Here is a 22,127-nt window from a genome sequence, read left to right as displayed (position 1 = left end):
GACCACCATTCAAACTTGTTACTATTCCTTTGATCTGATGGCTGACTTTCATCAAGACTCTAGTAGCAGCAACTTTGGCACCATATCACTACTAGAAAAAACGCTTTTAGAGACTAATTTTTCGGTCACTAAATGAAGAAAATTGGTCACTAAATTCAATAGCGACCGATTTAGTGACCAATTTAAATCAGTTGGTAAACTGCTAGTCGCTAGCTGTTGCGACCAAATCAGCGACCGAATTTAGTGACCGATTTAGAGACCGAATTTAGTGACCGATTTAGTGACCGAATTTTGTGACCGATTTTGTGACTGGTTTTTGAGACTGAATTAGTGACTAAAGTTTGAGAACATAAATTGTTATTTTATTAAATATTTGGTCACCAGCTCTATTTCTAAATGTTACTAATTTTTTTTTTAATTCATTACTTTAATGTCCAAAATAACAATAAAAGTAATTTTTTATTTTGATTTCAATATCTAAAAAGTTCATACACCAAAATCAATCATTTAAAAGCATTAATCATATCATTGTATATAAAAGATATATTACATTTAAGTAATATTTCTAAGTACTCAATAATACAGATAAAATTTAAGTTTAAACAAGAAATATATCTACAAAACATATATATCTATCACATGATAATATTCCTACAAGACATATATCTTTCACATTCCCAAAAAGTTCACTTGTCATGAGTTCTTCAACATTTGTTCCAATCTCTTCTCCACGGCCACGACCTAACATGCCAAGATCCTAAACCCCTGCAATCTTTGATGCAAAACTAACACACTTGTGGGAAGAAAGTGATATTCCAACAAATATGTAAGAACCAATAGAGTGCCCAACCTGGTAAGAAAACTCTAAATTAGTTATCAAAACGTCATTTCAGTAAATGATATTGAACTTTTCTATATGCAGAACAATTTTTGGATAAAACAAGTTTTACGTAAAATAATTTAATTAAACCCTCTTGCAAAATAGTTACTGTTTTCCCAATCCAATAGATATGTATGTTGTAAGAACACAAATGACAACTGCTTGCAAATAGTTTAGCTACAAACCAGATTCATAGAAAGGAAGCCATTTACCTTTTTGAAGTCAGTCAAGGTCATATAGAGGACATTTCGCATGGTATGGTACTGTTAAGTTATTGAAGTTAGACAAAATCAATACAAGAAAAGATAAAAATGTAACCTTACTGTAAATAATATATGAATCAGTATCATAAAACATATATATTTTATTAGTATTCCAGTATAACTATATAAGAAAAGGGATCCATAATCAGAAATGGGAAAACCACTAATTTACATGTTTAATGTGACCTAACATCAAAGCCCTTCTTTCAACAGTAAAACTAACTTGTGACAAGTGAGAGCATGCAGCCTCAACTGCATTGGCAGACCATGACTTCCCAAGGGATTTTCTGACAATAAACCTCAAAGTCATGACTGGTAACAATCCTAACAATGCTATTAAGTAGCTAGCAACAACAACTAGAATTTGTGATCTAAAATCACATTAACCATTAGTCATTTCCAATAACATACATAATTTTTAAATGAAAATTGTCATTAGTTAGCTTTGATGATAAGTTGATAACTGTTACCAACAAGAGATACATAATTACCAATTTTTTATACGAAATTTATGTGAAGATTAAACTTAAAATTGTTTTATGTGTAAATTGATCAAAATACTGCTTTAATTTAATCAATCCATCACAGTACCTTAAGCAAAAGAAATGAAATACCTTAAGCAAAAGAAATGAAATTAAATCAAATGTGCATATTAGAGTGCAATTGGTACCAAACCTAATATTTTGACAGCAAAATCCAAAGACAAAAACAACAAACAACAAACTCCAAATTATTTTTCAACTGCAAAATAAAGACAACAGGGAGTTTAACCAAATCAGGTTGCAGACATTCACACTTTGAGAGACAAGATAGGTAGAAAAGGTTTTGTTGAATATGATTTCGCAAGGTTGTTCTAATGACATGGAACATTCATCGTTGAGTAGGGAAAAAAAAGATAAACATACACCTCAAAATTACAAAGATAAACACAGTAAAAACCATAGGGAAAAAAAATACTGTTTTAATCAAGAATCAAATTAGGGTTTAATTCAAAGAGAAACACAAGAGGGTAGTATCTTGCAGTAAGAAGATAAGGTTACCTGGAGCAAAGAGCAAGGGGCAACCTATCTTACTAATAATAAGAAACGGGTTGAGATAGGCGACATGTAGCTTGCTTCCAAGCCGACCCGGCCGCGAGGAATCAAGAGATCTTTGACGGTGCTGACTTTCTCGAGTGATGGAAGAAGGCGCCCAAAAGTGACAAGCAGTCGCGGTCGAAGCTTGGCTCTAGGCGATAGGCTAGCAGTAATCTTAGTTATAGTGAGTTAGAACGATTTGGAGAATAAAGATTTGGGGGAGAGTTTAGAGAGAGCGCGAGACATGGGAGAAAGAAGGAGACTAAGAAAATGAAAGGAGTAAGCGAGATTTCATTAAAAAAACCATATAAAACCCTATTTTTAAAAGAACCAAAAAATTGGATTGGTCTCTAAAATCGGTCGCTAATAAATTAGTCTCTAAATCGGTCCCTAATAAATTAGTCGCTAAATCGGTCGCTAATACATTAGTCTCTAAATCGGTCGCTAAAATATATTTTTGACAACAAGTACAATTTCATTAAAAGACCATACAAAATCCTATTTTTAAAATAATAAAAGGAAAAGAAGAAGGAGAACGATAGTATCCTTTAAGTTGTTTATGGTAGTGTGAAATATGTTTTGGCATTATCATATTTTTATATTTAATATTATCATATTTTTAAGCATACGTTTGGGTGTATTTTAAAATAATTTTTTTTTATGATATGTATTTGTTTTTAAATAAAAAATATTTAATTTCTAAATTGGTCGTTAAATTTATTTTTTTTAGATATAGAGATTCAGAAAAATCTAGTTTTAAAAGAAGAAAAAAGATTTTGATTGGTCTCTAAATCGGTCGCTAATAAATTGGTTTCTGAATCGGTCGCTAAAATATATTTGTGACTACTTTAGAGACACATTTAGTTTTAGTTAACTATTATAAATATTTTGTCTACAAAAATTATTTCACATTTTTCTTTTTTAATTAATAAAGAAAATTATTTCACTATGATATGTATTTGTTTTTAAATAAAAAAATATTTAATTTCTAAATTGGTCGTTAAATCTATTTTTTTTAGATATAGAGATTCAGAAAAATCTAGTTTTAAAAGAAGAAAAAAGATTTTGATTGGTCTCTAAAACGGTCGCTAATAAATTGGTTTCTGAATCGGTCGCTAAAATATATTTGTGACTACTTTAGAGACACATTTAGTTTTAGTTAACTATTATAAATATTTTGTCTACAAAAATTATTTCACATTTTTCTTTTTTTATTAATAAAGAAAATTAAATTATGTAATTAAAAAATAGTTAGTGACCGATTTAGTGACGAAATAATATTTTGTTTTAAGATTTAAAATTTCAGTCTCTACTTTGGTCGCTAGTGTGAAAGATAAATTTTCTATTAGTAATATTTAGCGACTGAATTTTTTGTCACTAAAATTCAGTTGCGATTTCAGTCACTAAATTTCATTAGCGACCGATTTAGTGACGAAAAAATATTTAGTTTCTAAATTCAAAATTATGGTCTCTATTTCGGTCGCTGGTGTGACTGAAAATATTCGGTCTCTAAATCGGTCACTATAGGCGAAAATTCTAGTAGTGTATCCTTCCAATTTAGTTCTTCCAATAATTTGATCATGAGATGTTTTTGGAGGAAAGGACAATAGTGAGATATGTGTAGGAGTGACAAAACTAAATGGTTCAAACTCATTTAGAAGTTGTTGATGTTTTTTCAACCATATCATCTTAATAGAAAACATTAGATTTGAATGAATGTTGCATATAAACTGTCAAGAACGTTCTAGAGAATCTTCTGCTTTTCTGGAGAATGTTATGTTCTTCTGCAGAATGTTCTGCTCTTCTGCAAAATGTTCTGCTTTTCTAGAGAATGTTTCGCTCTTCTGCATAATGTTCTGGTACTGCTTCCAAAACGAACATTTTTGCTTAAATTGATCATTCTCTTAGATTTTGCCTTTATCGTTCTCCAACTTTTAGGAGGAGAATGAAACAGAGACTATTTATCAATCTCGGTTTCCTGGAAAGCATTATGTTGATGTTGTCCAGAATGTTCTTCTTCTTCTTCATCTCCTTAGCTTTAATGTTTCCAAAGGTTAAAGATACTCCAAATTTTTCTAATGAGAGGAGGCACCATACTTTTCCATTCATGTGTATTGAGCATGCTTTGTTCATGTATCAATGTTCTTTCTTGATTGTTGGATGGTGTTCCTACATCACAAGTTAGTAATGATTTTGGTACCCATATTTGTTTGGGTCCTTGATGGTTAGTATATCTTCTTTTAGAAGATTTTTTAAAACTTGATCTCTTTTTAAAATAGCAAGTTGATTCAAAGTGACCATTTTTGGAATAATAGAAACACTTTGTTGTTGATCTTCGATAAGGTTTCAAAATCTGAGTTTTAAACGAATTTGAAATTGATTTTGGTGAAATTCCAAATCGTTCTCCCTTTTTCAAACTTTCTAGAGAAAGTTTTGTTTTTGTTCTAGAACATTCTCCGTTTTGAGAACAACCTGGAGAATGTTTATCTTTATGCATTTAAAAAAGATAAGATTTTATGCAATTTTACGTGTATATTGTGTACGCAATTAATGTGATATTTTCTTATGTGTTTGACTGGTGTTAAGGATATATGTAGTTATATTTCAATTATTTTCTATTTATAGTTATTTATTTTATAAATAATTATTTTGAGAGTGTAGTGATCTTGTGTTTGATTTCCTTTATTATTATATATTTGTTACATAAAGTGTTGATGTTGTATTTATTTATTTATTTATTTTATAATTTCGACTATTCTCTAATGATGGTAGTATTTTAATTTGAATACTTAAAAAAAAGTATAAATATAGTGATTATTTTGAATATAAGAGTTTTAGTTATTAATTGATTAATTTATTTTGAATATGTGTTTTATGGTTTTGGCCATATGCAAAGAGTAAAACTTAATTAAATAAAATAATAATAATTGAAAAGAGAAAGAAGAAAATGTAGGAGAGTAGCGGAAACAACACGAGCACATCCGCACTTTAAGAAAAAAAGTAAGAAAAATAACTGTTACAAATTTTTTCTCCATTTCTATCCAAATTAAAGTATGTTGTTTCATTCATTTAGTTGCTCATTGAAAAACACTTTCTCATTTTTTTTACCATTCCAATTTCTCTCTAAAATTCTCGACTTTTACATTTGTGAAATTAAAATGTGGAACAGAAATATTTATAAGGTGTCGATTGATTTAATTTTGTTAAATGAGTGATATTTGATATTATTGGGATATTGAGTGTCAAATGAATTTTGTGCATATGTTTGATTAGATGAGTTTATGTGAGGTGATAATAAAATATGAATGCATTGTATGATATAAGCTTATGTGAATATAGTAGTAATGTTATCAATTTGTGATGAGTTTATGTGATGATGATGTATGATTGATGATAGTAATGTTATAACTTTGTGATGCAAATTTTGAAGTAACCTCATAGTTGATAATATAGTGACGATTCTAACTTTTGTTAAAGACAATGCTCTTAATGGAATATTCTAGACCAATGATGGGAGAAAAAAGATGTTGAGAATTTTTGAAGTGGATATTATTTTGTCATCATATAGGTAGGGTATGACAAGTCTAATGATTTTGGGAAACTAAGTGAGTCTGATCGTGGCGGTCTATTGTTGATCCTTAAGGCAAGATTGTTAGACCTTGGAGGTATTCGAGTGGAAAATTCTTTGGTGACTTGGAGGTAGCCTTCCAAATGTCGGGAGTTACGATGCAACACACGTTTACCTCAACTATTGTGTATATGTGTCTCGAGTTGAGTTGAAGGGATCTATAAGGACATAGTCAATTTAAATTGTTCGTCTACTTGTGTAGTGGCATAGAATCAAACCTCCTAACCAAATACTTCAAGTTAGAATGGTACCAAATTATGAAGGAATAATGTCTAAGCTCATGCACAACATTGCATTTTTCTTATGATTGTTTTGTTGTGATTAGTGTGTTTTAAAAGTGACAATAATTTCTCTTGGATGATGTGATGATATGACAATATATTAATTTTACTTGAGTGATTTTGACATTATAATGTGATATTATTTTTCTTGAATATTTTGATATATCATGATGTGTTATGATACAATCTATTATGATTGTTTGTGTGTTCTTCTTACTTATATTATACGATCAAAATGATTTTGAAACTCACCTCCTTCGTTGTTTGTGTTTGATTGGTTTGGTCTTGCGTTTGCAAAATCACAGTTATTACAGGTTAATGAGTCTTGAAGTTCAAGTTTAGGAGAAACTCCGCTCTGATATGTGATATCGAGAATAAGAGTTGTAATTTTTATTAACTTAGAAACGGCTTTTTGTATGAAAATCTTATAAGTACTAGTAAATTTTTGGAATTAAATTATTAAATAGAGTTAAATCAAGTTCATTGAGATTACACTCTTTTAATTGAAGAATAATGTTTGAATTGTTCCATGTGTACTTTGACGAACGTGATATACTAAATTGGTTACAAAAGTTTTTATTTTCTTGAAAACAAATTTTCTTTATCCGCTGCGATTTTAAAAAAAAAATATTATAGTATAAATTATTATATATGTTATTTTGGGGTTTAAAATGTCACATTAGTGGTATAAGAGTCAAGTTTTTTCAATCAGACCGCGTGGGTCAAGTGTTGGTTTTAGTCAAATGTTAGTTGTGTTAGTTTAGGGTGACACACACTTCATCTTTATTCAAATTTTTGTTTTTTTATTTGGTTGGTTATGTTGTTAAAATGGGTTTGAGTTTGAAATGGAGTAATGATGTTTAGACAGATATGATGGTTTCACGAGGGTCTGCAAAGTTTTCTGGCTCTCTACATTTTTCATCTATCCTTTCTACATTTTTTGTTTATTTTCATTCTTTCTTTCTCTTTCTTTGTTTCTTTTCAAAAAACTCTTTTTCCAATTTCATTTTTTTCTCTCTCTCTCAATTTATAGGCTCAAATAAAGAATCTTTGTATCCATGAGTTAAAATTGAGTTATAGTTTTTATTTATTTATTTATTGTTTTGCAGCATAAATCGTGCAATCTCAAATAAATAAGGAAGTAATTGACTCATCTTTTTAATTGATTGCATAAATGGAGAAGATTGTAGTTTCATTTGAAAGAAGATGGAAATGAGTGCAATTGAAAACAAGGCAGCAGGGACGCTTGCTTACCCAAAATCACTTTTGTTTCTTTTTTGTGTTAGTTATATTTTATTCTCTTATTTGTTTATTATATTTTTGTTTTATTATTTTTATTGTTAAATGGAATGTGAACACTCATGTAAATATGAATTTAAAATTGAAGATTTATATAGTGATTTTTTAGATTTTATAACAATAATTGTAAAATATTGAATTAAACTTATTATAATTATTTTTAATAGGCCGAAAAAATTAAGGTGCTACAAAAATTATAATGAACAATTGTTTATTTAAAGTTGAGATATTTTTATAAATTTCAAAAGTTTTGTGGCAAATACGAAAATATAATTTGGGCCAAAACTAAAATTTAAAAAAAGTAGACCATTTTATAGGGTCATGTTATAAATATAATTTTTTGTGGATGTTCATTCTTTAGTCTTTCACTTCTACTAGTAAATAAGACGTTCATTGTATTCTAAAGACACAATTGAAAAAAGAATAACACAAAAATTTCATCTATCATTTTTGTTCTTGTTCTTTTAGTTTATTTTCAATCAGCACTAGTGTGTAACCCGTGCGTCGCACGAATACAAATTACTATTATGATAAATATATTGTTATATTAATTGTCGTCTACATATTTACACATTATTGAAAATTTATTTATAATTTTTAGTGTCGGCACATGGTTTTCCTTCTTCATCTAAAATAACAATATTCAATCCTTCCATACACTTTACTCGTGAAATAGCCACATAGAACTGATCATGAGTAAATATAGATCGCTTTAAATACAAACCAACTTGAGAAAGAGATTGACCTTGACTCTTATTTATAGTCATTGCAAAACACAATGACAATGGAAATTGTCTTTTCTAGAATTTAAATGGGAAAGCTCATATGGAACCAAATTCATCATAGGTATATAAATCTTATCACCAATGTTTTTTCTGTGATCACAGTTGCTCCAATAATATTTGTACATATTTCATTTATGAGCAATCTTATTCCATTACATAGTCCATTAGTTTGATCAATGTTCCTCAAAAGCATGACTGAAACATCAATCTTTAATTTTAATCGGTGATTTGAAATTCCTGAATATTTCATGTCATTAAAAAATTCAGGTGTGGAGCAATCTCCCTGCACAACACAATTTTCATCAGAAAAGACAGTTGAGTTCGAACTAATATATTCTTTTTCCTCACATGTAATTAATGATAAAACATAATCATTAACGATATCTACAGTATCATGAGTCGGAGCAAGTATTGTCCTCTCTTCGTAGTATTTCAAATTGTTCATGTTCTGTAAAAACAGTGGATATGTCAATTCAAAGTATAAACTTAGTATTTCAATTAAAAAAAATTGAATAAGTTAGTTGGTAGTACTTCTAGTTTACTTTTAACCTTACTTGAGTTTGAAAGAAAATATTTCAGGATTGAATAAAAACTTAGTACAATTCATTGCATCTTATAGTTGGCTTTTACCATTAAACATCTTCACTTTTAGAAACTGAGCAAGTACAACAATGTTTTCATTATAACCGGATTGCAAATATGCATTCAGTTCATCAACATATGACCCGAACAGTACACATTCAATCCTTATACTACATAAAGAAAATAAAATTAGTTAATAATTAATAGAGAAAGTTATTAAATATTGAAAAAATTTATATGGTATAAAAAGTCTCACCCATCTAACTCTAACTCAATAACTTTAAATTTTGTACTGACATCATTCCTAAAATAATAATGATTAAACTGTAAATAACTAAAATAAAATAACAATAACAGATTAAAATAAATTTACCAATCAAGTAACTCATGTCAACATTTCGAATTTCTGGGAATGAAACGAATGAGTACCGATAGGCGGTGACCGAACTGATTTCTAATTCTCGGACCATTGTACCATTTTGCAAATGCAATTTGAAGAGAACAAAAGTTGTACACATCTCCCTCATGAATATTAGTCTCAAATCGAGAAATAAGAGTTTTTCGCACTGTTGCTTGAATTTTATCATCTTAAAAATATGAAACAGAAATTTGTTAAACTAATAACATAACAAATAAGTTGTGTATAATTTAAAACTTTGAATTTATAAAAGAACTAATTTATAAAAGAAAGAGTTAAACATTGTCATCCATCAATACGATTTTCATTGCATAAAATTTATGTTTGACGTTTAGATCAGACAGAAACAACAGTCGCACAACTTTAACAACCGAATTTCACGACTCATTTTTTGAAGAAATTTAAGCAACAAAATCTGTTTTATTTTTTTTATTTTTTCAGACATGAAAGATAAATAGTTGTGTATAAATGAGCTAATATGAATGATATTTATAAGAGATGTGCCGAAAATGAGATATTATTGAGGAGAAACGGTTAACAGATGACGCCGAATTAAAAAAAAAAAGTAATTCGTAAAATAAAATAAATTTTTTAATTAAATTAATTTGAATCAGTGGTTGCTAAAATAGTGTTTAAAAAACCATTACTTTCAAATAAAATTGTCAAGTAGTTGTGTAATTGATTTTATTTTATTTTTAATTCATTATTCTTAATTTTTACTTTGCCACGAAATTCTCAACGGACGCATAATGATGTAATGAAAGTTTTATTTTTTTTCTTTAAAAAAACTCTGCACAATGAGGTGATTATTTCTATTAACCGTTACTTTTAAAAAAAGGTTAATTGATTGTATTTTATTTTTAATTCATTCTTCTTATTTTTTTTAACTGACCACTAAATTATCAATGCATCATGTCAAATTGTGATGTAATGGAAGTTTTATTTTTTATTTTTTATTTTTTTTAAAATCTGCATAGTGGTTATTTCTATTAATAAAAACTTTATATTTGTCTAACACTCTATTTAACTGACACGTGTCAAACTTATTAAAATATCATGTTTACTTTATTATATTGTATAGATGAGACTGTAACCAACTCTGAAAATTTTAGATATAGTTTGATTATTATTTCTCTACATTAGTTTAAATTATTTGGAGACGAAATATGTTTTGTTTTTGATAGACAAGTCTATTGTCATTTTATTTAGAAGATACTCTCTTTTAATTTATCAAATCACAATTTGGTTTTTCATTGAAGACTTCAAAATTTGTCATATTTGACTTCATATATTGATTTTTAATGGTCATTATTCCTATTCATATATTTCATGTATTCTACTTTAAATAGTTCTTTTGCAACAAATGGAAAAAAGTAACATTGTGTACTTTCTAGTTGAATCGTGTTGTGAATTAGCTCGAAAATACTATGAGACATAATAGTTGATATTCCATACTGTAATAATACATACACACTATTTTTTGGAGTTATACTTTTGGATGGTTAATATATTACATGCAACTATTTGGATATTGACTTGTGTTTCTAGAACTCTTCTTATTCCACAATTTTTATGATTATGTTACAAATAGGTGAAAAATAAATAATCACGGGTAGATGTAGTTAGAATTTAGTAGATATCTAATTATGTTATTCATGTCTATATTTTTTTTAACCTTAGTTATGACTTATAATGATGTTTCTCTTGCTATAATTTTATTTTCATTTTTACCCTTTTTATTTTATGTTTTTACAATTTAATATTTCATCTAATTTGTTTAATTTTTATAGTCTCATGATATTATTAAGTATATGGAATCATATGAAACTTGAGTTTGCAGCCTTGATATCTCTGAAAAGAATTATTTACTTTGGACACTAGACATTTAAATTTTTTTAAATGTAAATAATTTTGGTGGAAAGAAATAAAACAACTAATTAAAAAAGATAAAAACAATGATATTTTTCAGACATCGTCTTTGTGAATTTTTTTAAAATGAGTATCTCACGATAAAAGACCACTTACTTTTTAAAATAATTTTAAAAAAATATATAAAAATTTAAAAACTATTATTCTCTCAAAAATGATATTGTTTAGAAATGAATTTGAAGCGAAAGAAAATCAAAAGATAGATATGATTATTAGAAAATTATTATTTTATGCAATTGCTATCTAATTGAAATGACAAATAAATAAATAAATCTTATTCTCATTTGTGTTGGGTGAAGAATACACTTTGAGAACCAATAAAGAAATCAATAAGTTGTGTAATTAAATTCAATAGAAAACACACTTATTACCAAATGTTTTTGTTTTGTAAGATATTGTTCAATTTATGAGAGTAATTAATTATATATTAATTATAAATAAGTTAAATATATATATATATATATATATATATATATATATATAATGATAAATCAATCTCTTATAATAATGAAATATTTTAATTGTTGCATTCTCTAACAAATGGTATCAAAATTTGATGAGAAAAGTATTTGTGCTTGTATAATTGAAATAATGTTTGAATTTAAGTGAGTAATTGATTTTCATTAATTATAAATGAAATGTAATGAATATATAAGATAACTGACCAATACATCTATCTGGTTTGAGGTTTTAAAAAATATCTTATGATTAAATTATAGTTATTTTATATTATTATTTTTATTTACTCTGGTTTATACTAGTTAATTGTAATTAAGAAAACCTTAAAATTAATAAGCAAAAAGCACATGAGCAAACTATTGTCAATTCTCATGAACAACGGGTTCCAATCGTGCTTGCCGTAGGAAATCGAATCGCTTATAGGAACGATGGCTCCGCAGTTTCTTCTTCCTTTGATTTCAAATAGCTTCGAGTTGGTTCATTCATCCGCTCGCAGAATTTCGATCGTTTCTTTGCAGGTTTATGTTAGGGTTTGGGAGATAATGAAGATAAAAGATTGTGGGGTAAGTCTTATTATTTTAATAAACATTAATTTCAAAATTACAATAATATATATATATATATATATATATATATATTTTAAAAATTATAAAATATATTTGTATTGTTTGATAATCCATTTTGAAAGTTATACACCACACACCAATTCAATCATTATGTTTGCGGTCATGTTTCAATTGGAATAACCCATTTCACAGGCAAACTCTATAAACAAAGTCTTCACTGAAAATTTGTCAGTTAACGTTTGGTCCCTTAAAATTGAATTTCAAGTCTTGAATTTGTACATCACATGCTTCTAGAATTGAATTTTATTTATATATATATATATATATATATATATTTGTATTGTTTGATAATCCATTTTGAAAGTTATACACCACACACCAATTCAATCCTTATGTTTGCGGTCATGTTTCAATTGGAATAACCCATTTCACAGGCAAACTCTATAAACAAAGTCTTCACTGAAAGTCATCTGTGAATAAGACTTGAATTTGTAGATCATATGCTTCTTGTTGTTGTTTGTAGAAGCTATTTTTACATTAAAGCCAAATTGTTTTTGTATAAGCTACAAGCTATTTTTATAAGCTTTCCTGAAAAACTTGTGAAAATTAGTTGAAAACAACTCAAAGGTATACAAATTAGTTAAAAACAACTTATAGGTAAGTTATAAAAAATTAGTTGAAAACAACTTATAGGTAGGTCATAAGTGGTTTCCATAAGCTCTTCCAAATAGTCTCACAGGTATGGATGTTAGTAGATAAGTTCAAATAAGTCAATCCGGAGAGACTCTTAATTGACTTTGAAACATTGTTGTTGATGGGCGATCTTCGACGACACTGATTTAAAATTTGATAAACTTTAGGTTTTTTAATTGAATCTTAATAGGTCAAACAAAATTATCTTGTAAAGTGAGGGATGTCCATAACTTATAAGCACTACTTAGGCCATAACTGTAGGTGATGTGAGACAAAACCTACCACTTAAACCCATGGGGACCCAACACATTAAGGGTGTGTTTGGAAAACCTACCACTTAAACCCATGGGGACCCAACACATTAAGGGTGTGTTTGGATAGAGGGTTTTCGAGGGGAAGGGAAAGGAGAACTTATTTTTCTTTTTCAAATTAAGGAAGCTATAAAATATTTTAAAAATAAATTATTTTAAAAATAAATTAAGTGCAATTGAGATGTTATATGATCATTTAGTATCATGTTATTTTTTCAATTTTCTTTAAAATCTCAAATATATACCAAAATATGAATTTAGCTCTCCAAAACCCAACTCCCAAACGTACCCTAAAAGTGTTGGAGGCTCCAAAGAAGGTAGGTCAAGTTTATCGTAACTAAGGAGACTAGGTGCAAAACTGCAATTAAGGCAGAATTAATAGCTAAAATTAACATGATATTAGAAAGTAATTAGCAGGGAAAACCACAATCCTCACAAATGTCTCGTCCAACAAAAAAATAGGAGACTTTTCCCTTCCTCTTATTTTCTTCGAAAATACAATAGACCAGAAGTGTTGTGTGGCTTTCACACACCATCAACCAAACCACATAGACGCTTTGCAAATAATGCTTCAATGAGAGAAGTCAATGAAATCCACAATACTCTTTGATACCATGTTAACAATGGTGAACATATAGAAGAAGAGGAGAAGGAGAGGAAGAAGGCCAAAGGGAGAATACCTTTACTCTTAGGGTTTCAATAGTTGCAAAAGCAAAGGTTAACAATTCAAGAGTTGCAAAGAGTTTATATATTGTGCTCCTTTGTAAGCTTCATTGCACACCCCAAACACCATTGGTTGGTGGTTCTAAAACTAATTTTTATAGCCAAATTAATTAAGAGAAAAATCATTTTAAAGGGTTTAATTGGATGTGACATCACCTTAATCATTGAGTACAAGTCGTACAATTGATAGTTCTAAGACTCATTTTTTATAACAAATGTGTAAACCAAAGCACCAAACAATAATATTTCTACCTAGAACTTCATAGCTTTGATCTCTCTATTACACTGAAGGACATGAAGGAGCCGAAAACATCATGTCAAGCTAAATAATAATATTTTTTCTTAATATTTATTTATTTATCTCATTTAGTCTTTTACACATATTAAATTTGTACATTTGTACATTTGTAAATAAATTTCTTTTATATAACTTTTTGATGTTTCAGAGTAAAATAAATATTTTTAAAGTTAACATAATTTTGCATATTTTACTAAACATTTGTTGGAAAAATAAAATCTAAATTTATTAAAGGGCATTGTAGGATTAATAGTATTAAATGTGGTAAAATTAGTTATTTGCTTATATTTTTTGTTGCTTATATTCGAGACCGGAAGTATGAGAAAAGTGACTCATATTATCATATACCCAATATCTTAAGTTTTGAGTCAAGATGTAATATCTAGGTCTCTTGATAGTCCTGCGCATTAGCCTGATGTGTTCAACAGTTCCCCAGTCTCCAAAGCAAAAGTCTTCACTTGAAAGAAAACGAGTCAGTTGACATTTGGTCAGCATACCATGTTTTAAGCTGATTAGACTAGATTAGACACCACACACTTGTTGGTTTTATTTTTTTGGAATTTGCATTAATTAGTAGCACATGAGAAGACTTGGACTAAGCCGTCTCAATTGAATTTGAAATCTGATAAAATGAAAATGATCATTGAAGACAAATCCATACAAACACAATGGAGAACCATCATAAGGTGCTAATGTTAATGGTGTATACTTTCTTCTTTTCCTCCACACCATCTTTCTCTAAACAAAACACTTTTACTACTATTGTTCCATATCAGTTTATCCAATATAATGACACCCTTGTTTCTGCAGCAGGAACCTTTGAAGCTGGTTTTTTCAACTTTGGAGATCCACAACGCCAATACTTTGGTATATGGTACAAGAGGATGTTACCAAGGACTATTGTCTGGGTTGCCAACAGAAATAATCCAATACAAAACTCAACTGTAATACTGAAACTCACTCATCAGGGAAGCCTTGTTATTCTTGATGGCTCCAGAGGTGTAATCTGGTCCTCCAATTCATCAAGAATCGAGTCAAAATCAGTTGTTGTGAAGTTGTTGGATTCAGGAAACCTTGTTGTGAAAGATGCAAACATCAGCAGTGAGAATGGGAAGGTCTTGTGGGAATCCTTTGATTATCCTGGTAATACTTTCCTTTCTGGAATGAAGCTGAGAAGTAATTTACTTACGGGTCCTTATAAATATATCACATCTTGGAGAAGTCCTAATGATCCTGCTGATGGAGACTTTTCGTATCGGGTAGATACTCACGGTTTTCCTCAACTGATTGTTGCAAAGGGAACAAAACTTCTGTATAGAGCGGGGTCATGGAATGGATTTCTTTTCACTGGTTTCTCTAGGCAAACGCATGGAATCTATAATCTCTCGTTCGTGGTCAATGACAAGGAAATCTGTTATCAATATGAAATTATGAGCAGTTCAATTACTTCTAGAATGACGCTAGATTCCGACGGATTTCAACATAATTTTCTATGGTTAGATATGACCGAAAATTGGAAGGTTACGGTTACTCGTCCTGCAAACCGTTGTGATCATTATGCCTTTTGTGGTATCAACTCTAACTGCAACATTAATGACTCCCCAATATGTGAATGTTTGGATGGTTTCGTACCAAAATTTCAAGCAAAATGGAACTCATCAGATTGGTCTGGTGGGTGTGTAAGGAGAACAAAATTGAATTGTGTTAATGGAGATGGATTTTTCAAGTACGCAAACATGAAATTGCCAGACACGTCATCATCTTGGTTTGACAAGAGGTTGAGTCTTGAGGAATGTAAGACAGTGTGTTTGAAAAACTGTTCTTGCATTGCATATGCAAATTTAGATGCCAGAGATGGTGGGAGTGGCTGCTTGCTTTGGTTTGATGTCATTGTGGACATGACAAAACATGTAGACCAAGGGCAAGACATTTACATACGACTCGCATCCTCAGAATTAGGTACTTTCAACACTTCACTGTTGAAACCGTGTGACAATTATGGGTGTCAGTGAGTCAGAGCTGAGCCAACTACTTGAAGCTTGAACTTGGCTTATGAAAAAAAATTGAATACTCAAGCTTGACTCATTCAATTTAATGAGCCTAAAAGTTTGATTTGAGCTTTGCGTATGTTAAAAAATAATTAAGTTTGAGCTTGTTTTGCTCATTTATAACTTAACTATTTTCATTTTTATTTATGACAATTTTACTTAAATTATTTTCTTAGCTTATTGATTTAGTATTAATTTTTTTTAATATTATATGATAATCTACAAATAGAAATTTGTGCATAACGTTTTCATATATATTTGATGATATATAAAGGAGCTATTAATGTTCTGTTAATGTCGAGTTTGACTCACTTAAATAAGTCTTATATTAAGCTTGAGTTTATTTATTTAATTAAATAAATGAGCTTAATCGAGCATTTAACGAGTTAGTTCACATATGATTGAGCTCATTTACATCCTTAGCGACAATAATGAAATTCTTTTTCACTATTAAGATTATGAACCAATCTCTAAATTAAAGTTATTCTCTATAGATTCCTTATTTTTTTGTATTCTTTTTTTATGCTTTTCACTGCTTGTTGACTGACTTTTTCTTCAACCCTGATTAGATCATATAAAGAATAAAAGGAACTTGAATATGAAGAAGCTTGTCGGGACTTTCGGAGGAGTTATTGCTTTCATCTTAGGACTTACAGCTCTTCTATTGGTCTCATCAACATTTAGGAAGAAGCTTGGTAAGCCAAGTGAAAATTTATGATATGCTCCAAAAGTCCAGTATTATAATAATCATAATGTAAACAGAATTAGTTCAGTAAATTGAAACAAGTATTCTTCAATTCTAAATTTTGATTGTTGTTTCACCAATGTCCCTTTCCTTAGTTGCAATAAACAACTGAAATTGTTAATTATTGGTAATTTTATATTTGTATCTTACATCATATCAGGGTATATTAAAAAGTTAATTCTGTGGAACCACAAGGAGGAGAAGAAAGAAGATGACTTGGCAACAATATTTGATTTTTCAACTGTCATTAATGCCACAAATAACTTTTCTAACAAATACAAGTTAGGTGAAGGTGGCTTTGGACCGGTGTACAAGGTAAAACCTTGGTTACTATACCAAGTTAATTTCTCACCTTAATCCACGAAGTTCAAAAGGTACTAAAATTTCCAAAATTATTACTAGGGTATATTGGCATATGGACAAGAAGTTGCTGTTAAGAGACTTTCTAAAACATCAGGACAAGGAACTGAAGAGTTCAAAAATGAAGTAAAATTGATGGCAACACTTCAACACCGTAATCTTGTAAAACTTCTTGGTTGTTCAATTCAACAAGACGAAAGGCTGTTGATCTATGAGTTCATGCCCAACAGAAGCTTGGATTTCTTTATTTTTGGTTTGAATTTTCACAACAACCAAATTAATTTATTGATTTCAATTTTACATTTTCCAGAATGTGGTTCTCATGCTAACTTCAAAATGTGATTTTGTTAGATAGTACGCGAAGTAAATTACTAGATTGGACTAAGCGCTTGGAAATTATTGACGGAATTGCTCGGGGGATGCTGTATCTCCATCAAGATTCTACACTAAGAATCATACATAGAGATCTCAAGACAAGCAATATTCTTCTTGATATTAATATGATCCCAAAGATATCAGATTTTGGTTTAGCCAGATCATTTATGGAAGACCAAGCTGAGGCCAATACAAATAGAGTGATGGGAACATAGTAATTTCTACTTATTTATTTCAATTTAAGGCTTAAATAACTTTATAGTCTTCTTAACATACATTGACTTCGGTTTTAGTTTCTACGAAACATTTTTGTCAATTTGAATTCCTAAAATGTAGGAAAGATTATTTTTTTGTCCTCAGTAATTCTGGTTTTAGTCTTTGATAATATTTTTTCACATTGGAATATGTAGACCATGTCCATATTCAATTTAGTTCTTAGTATAGAGACTATACATGGACTGTGTTCAATATATGGACAAATATTAGAAGGATTGATTTCAGGACAAATATGGACTATGTTTCAGGCATTAATACTGATAAGAATATTTTAGGGACTATATACTAGAAAGTTATGTGTACTAGTATTGTATGTTATAGGTACTGAAAAGTTATTTAAACCTTCAGTTCTGCTTTGTCTCAACCCCTTTTAATATCTTGTTTTTTTCCTAACTTCAGTGGTTTTTCTTGCAGTGGATATATGCCTCCAGAATATGCCGTGCATGGATCTTTCTCGTTAAAATCTGATGTTTTTAGCTTTGGAGTCGTTGTACTTGAGATAATTAGCGGTAAGAAGAATCGCGGTTTTTGTGACCCTCAAAATCATCTAAACCTTCTTGGCCATGTAAGTTTTGAAGGGTATATGCTTTCCTTATACCCCTTTTTGTCTCTAAATCTTCTGAAAGTAAGATATTCAAAATGAATACTAATTCATATCACAAAGAATATGGAAAGCATAAGTTGAGCTTACTCTTGTAACTTTCATGTCATTTTAGGCATGGAGACTGTGGATCGAAGAAAGGTCACTGGAGTTAATAGCGGACATATTATATGATGAGTCCGTATCTTCAGAAATAATACGATTTATTCATGTGGGTCTATTGTGTGTACAACATAAACCTGAAAATAGGCCAACCATGTCATCTGTGGTTTTTATGTTAAAGGGTGAAAAGTTACTCCCAAAACCAAGTGAACCCGGATTCTACGCAGGAAGAGATAATACAATTAGCACAGGATCTTCTTCGAAAGGGTGTTCAGTAAATGAAGCTTCAATCTCATTGTTAGAGGCCAGATAGAACGCCACTGTGACACTTATTTGGATCAAATACCGTTCAAATGTGCAAAAAATTGGTTTTGGCAAATATAAAGATAAATAGAGCATATAATACTCCTTTGTTGTACATGTGTAATTTTATGTTAGTATGATTCTAGATAAATTCCTATAGAAAAAAGCAGAGTTCAAAATTTTGTTTGAAAGAAGATACTAATGTATCTGGGTTATGATTTTGAGACATTATCTGGTACTTTTAATCAATTGTTGTAGCAATGTGATAGAATTTTAAAGGGAAAACTGAAATTTCACATGGCCACTTGCTTACTCCAAATTGAACATGTGCTGACCATTTTAGAATCGCTTGGTATCCTTTTTTTTTTTTTTTTTTTTTTTTTTTAAATATTTTGGTTTTTTAGAGATCTCATAGTCATGTGTTCTATGTATTTACATTATGAACTGCAGCATCTTTTCATTCTTAAATTTCTTTTAATGTTTTATGGGTTCCTTAGCACGAAATTCAGATATTTCAGCAGCTCAAAAGTAACAATGTTTCTACTGCCGATTTACCTCCTGTGAGTATTTTAGAAGCCCAGAGTGCTCCGATAAATGGGATGCAAGTTGAAGCTAGATCTGGAGACCCTTCAGCTGTTGCTGGAGCATCGATATTGGCCTCTCTATCAAATATTCATAACGATTTATCTCTAGTTTCCCCGCCTGCTACAACTTGCAAGAAACAGAGTGCTGATATTTCATCTCTACCTTCTGGCCATGAGGATAATATCCCCGACAATGAAATGAAAGATACCACCAATGATAATGAATCGGCTGGAGCTTTTCCGTCTGGAAAAGCTGTTCCTGCATCCTCTACTAATGTTAATGACAATCCTAGCCTTGACACCATGGATGTTGATGCTGAAGTGGACACAGATGTTGGGAAGATGACTGCTGCTAATAACGAGTTGAGACCATTACTGTGCATGCTTGCCGGCTCAGGTTCTGAAATTGATATAAGTGGCAGCATTTCTAAGATATTAGAAGATCGAAGGGAATTAAGAGAACTCCTTAAAGATGTTGATACACCAATATTGGCATCCACCAGACAGCAGGCATTTAAGGACAGCCTACAACAGAGAATTCTCAATGCCGAGGATATTGATGTGTCCTTTGAAACTTTCCCATATTATCTAAGGTGCTAAAAGTTGCTTTTTGTTATTGTCTTATCTCGTATTTGATTTCTAATACTACTCTGTTTCTATTTATAAGAATGAATTATAGTTTTTTTTTTCTTTTCCTACATATAAGAAACATAATACACTTTTTAAGTGTATTAATTATTATTTTATAGTGAGAGTTATTTTACCCATTAATCCATCTTTGCTATGCAAGTGGGTTTCATTTAATGAGTGTTAAGGGATTTTTTTGAAAAAAAAAAAGTTAGCATCAACTCTTTTGAATGTGCTTCTTCGGTCTTTGTGTTTCCTTGGTTATCTTTTTTTTTTTTTTTTTTTATATGTCTGAAATCATTTGGTATCTGAAATCTCCTTTTGTAGCGTATGGAATGTGATTGTTTTTATGGAACCATGGCAGATGCTGCAACATGCCCCTTGTTTTAGTACCCTGACTTTAGTTTTTTCTTCATGATTGCTTTGTAAGAATATAAGATATGATGGTGTTCATCAGTTGCTATAAATTGAATGCAATCTAACAGAATTATATCTTATATGCAGCATGTGTATGACTAAGGCAAACAACTAAGAACCATGAAAGGATCATAACTTGAGGTTAGGATTATGGTGTATAAGATAAGATACTACTAAACTACTGTGAGCATAGCATTATGCATAGAGGACAAGCTTTTCGGTATGAAGGAAAAATACAACTACTTAAGCTTGAGTAATCTCAACTAATGGGGTTTGAATCACTATAGTGCTATCAAGCCTATCATCATTTTTATCTAATTTTATTACCAATTTAAGTTATAAGAGAGAAATGGAGAACAGTACATTGAATGATATTGATTATTGAGAGAATCATTTGCATTTAAGAGTTATATAAATTTATATAGTCAATTAAATAAAACAACTAACTAGAACGTGTAACTAACTAATCAATTTAACTAAAAATCCGATATAAGATAAATGTATTTTTTTGAATCACTAAACTATCATTAGGGGTGTTCGTGGTGCAAAAATTGAACTGTATTGAACCATATTAATGATTTAGTTCAGATTTTGAAAATTACTTTTGAATCAAATTCAGTGCAGTTCTAAACCAGTTTGAAATTGGTTTATAAATATAAACTAATTTAATATTTTGAATAAATTTTTAGTTAAAATCGGTTTCGAACTAGTTCTTAAGAAAAATAATTTTGAATTTTTTTTGGTAAAAATAGATATAAAAAGTTTCTCGATTAAAAAAAATTTCAAGTAAAATGTTTCGGAAAAAAAATCGAAATTTTTTTAGGAAAGAAATGTTTTTGACTTTATTCTCAAAAAAATTTCAAGTAAAAAATAATTTAATTTTTTTTTTCAAAAAAAGTTTCAATATTTTCTATATTTTTTTTGAAAAAAAATTTATTTTGAAATTTAAAAAAAAATCTTAATTAAGGTTAATTTTTTTTTTAAAATTGTTCAATTGATTTTTGAATTAAATTTAGTTACCTTAATTGTTTTAAATATGTGGTACAGTTTATGAACAATTTAATTGTTTTGATTTTCTTTGATATAGTGCAATCCAATTGATTAATATGGTCCAATTTATGAATATCATCAACTTTTAATCATGAAAAAAATAAAAGTAACTCTTAGTCTAAATACAAATGGCGCTGATTTTTTAGTTTATATTTTGTTGATTAATTTCATAATTCAAGCTTGAAGTAGTTGGATTGCAAACTAAACTGGTATTTTTGGGGGAATGGTAGTTTGGAGTGACATCATCTAAGTTTGGTATATGATTAAATTAGTTTTGAATTATTGCTGTTTGGTTTGCTGAGAAGGAGTAATGAGGATTGGAGTAAGGAAGTAGATTTCTTTTCAACGTTGTCGATGTCTAGTATTAGTGCCTCTTGTTACTGTAATAGAAAATGTGAAAAAAGAGCGATACAAAAGTTTGACTTTAAAAATAAGAAATTAAAAAATT

At 29.5% G+C, this 22,127-nt stretch overlaps 1 protein-coding gene and 1 long non-coding RNA gene across 6 annotated transcripts; one reads left to right on the top strand and one right to left on the bottom strand.

The window, feature by feature from the left end:
• Positions 1 to 499: 499 nt before the first annotated feature.
• On the bottom strand, positions 500 to 2,510 carry LOC101513172 (uncharacterized). Its single transcript, XR_189797.4, has 3 exons — positions 2,184 to 2,510; positions 1,093 to 1,143; positions 500 to 850 (listed from the first exon to the last, which is right to left on the bottom strand). It is a non-coding gene; the product is annotated as an uncharacterized lncRNA (long non-coding RNA).
• A 9,338-nt stretch (positions 2,511 to 11,848) lies between these two features.
• LOC101512413 (G-type lectin S-receptor-like serine/threonine-protein kinase At4g27290) lies at positions 11,849 to 19,305 on the top strand. 5 transcript variants are annotated; one of them, XM_004499765.4, is made up of 8 exons: positions 11,849 to 12,163; positions 15,005 to 16,150; positions 16,809 to 16,934; positions 17,145 to 17,299; positions 17,387 to 17,597; positions 17,696 to 17,933; positions 18,410 to 18,560; positions 18,712 to 19,305. In XM_004499765.4, exons 2-8 carry the CDS (start codon positions 15,076 to 15,078, stop codon positions 19,009 to 19,011), a joined length of 2,256 nt encoding a protein of 751 aa, XP_004499822.1. In that variant the 5' UTR covers positions 11,849 to 12,163; positions 15,005 to 15,075; the 3' UTR covers positions 19,012 to 19,305. The 5 variants fall into 5 exon arrangements, with proteins under 5 accessions (XP_004499822.1, XP_012571126.1, XP_004499821.1 ...); XM_012715672.3 differs by having other exon boundaries at positions 15,002 to 16,150; XM_012715673.3 differs by lacking the exon at positions 11,849 to 12,163 and adding an exon at positions 14,383 to 14,877.
• The last annotated feature ends 2,822 nt before the right edge of the window (positions 19,306 to 22,127 follow it).

Source organism: Cicer arietinum, chromosome 5 (assembly GCF_000331145.2).
Source record: "Cicer arietinum cultivar CDC Frontier isolate Library 1 chromosome 5, Cicar.CDCFrontier_v2.0, whole genome shotgun sequence".
Lineage (NCBI taxonomy): Eukaryota > Viridiplantae > Streptophyta > Magnoliopsida > Fabales > Fabaceae > Cicer > Cicer arietinum.
Note: the sequence above shows the minus strand (reverse complement) of the source record. Positions and strands in the feature narration are given on the sequence as shown.

Coding starts and splice junctions, on each gene's coding strand:
- LOC101512413 (XM_004499764.4), top strand. CDS start 14,860: ATGGAGAACCATCATAAGGTGCTAATGTTAATGGTGTATACTTTCTTC. Junction 16,935..17,144: donor AACATTTAGGAAGAAGCTTG/GTAAGCCAAGTG, acceptor ACATCATATCAG/GGTATATTAAAAAGTTAATT. Junction 17,300..17,386: donor GCTTTGGACCGGTGTACAAG/GTAAAACCTTGG, acceptor AATTATTACTAG/GGTATATTGGCATATGGACA.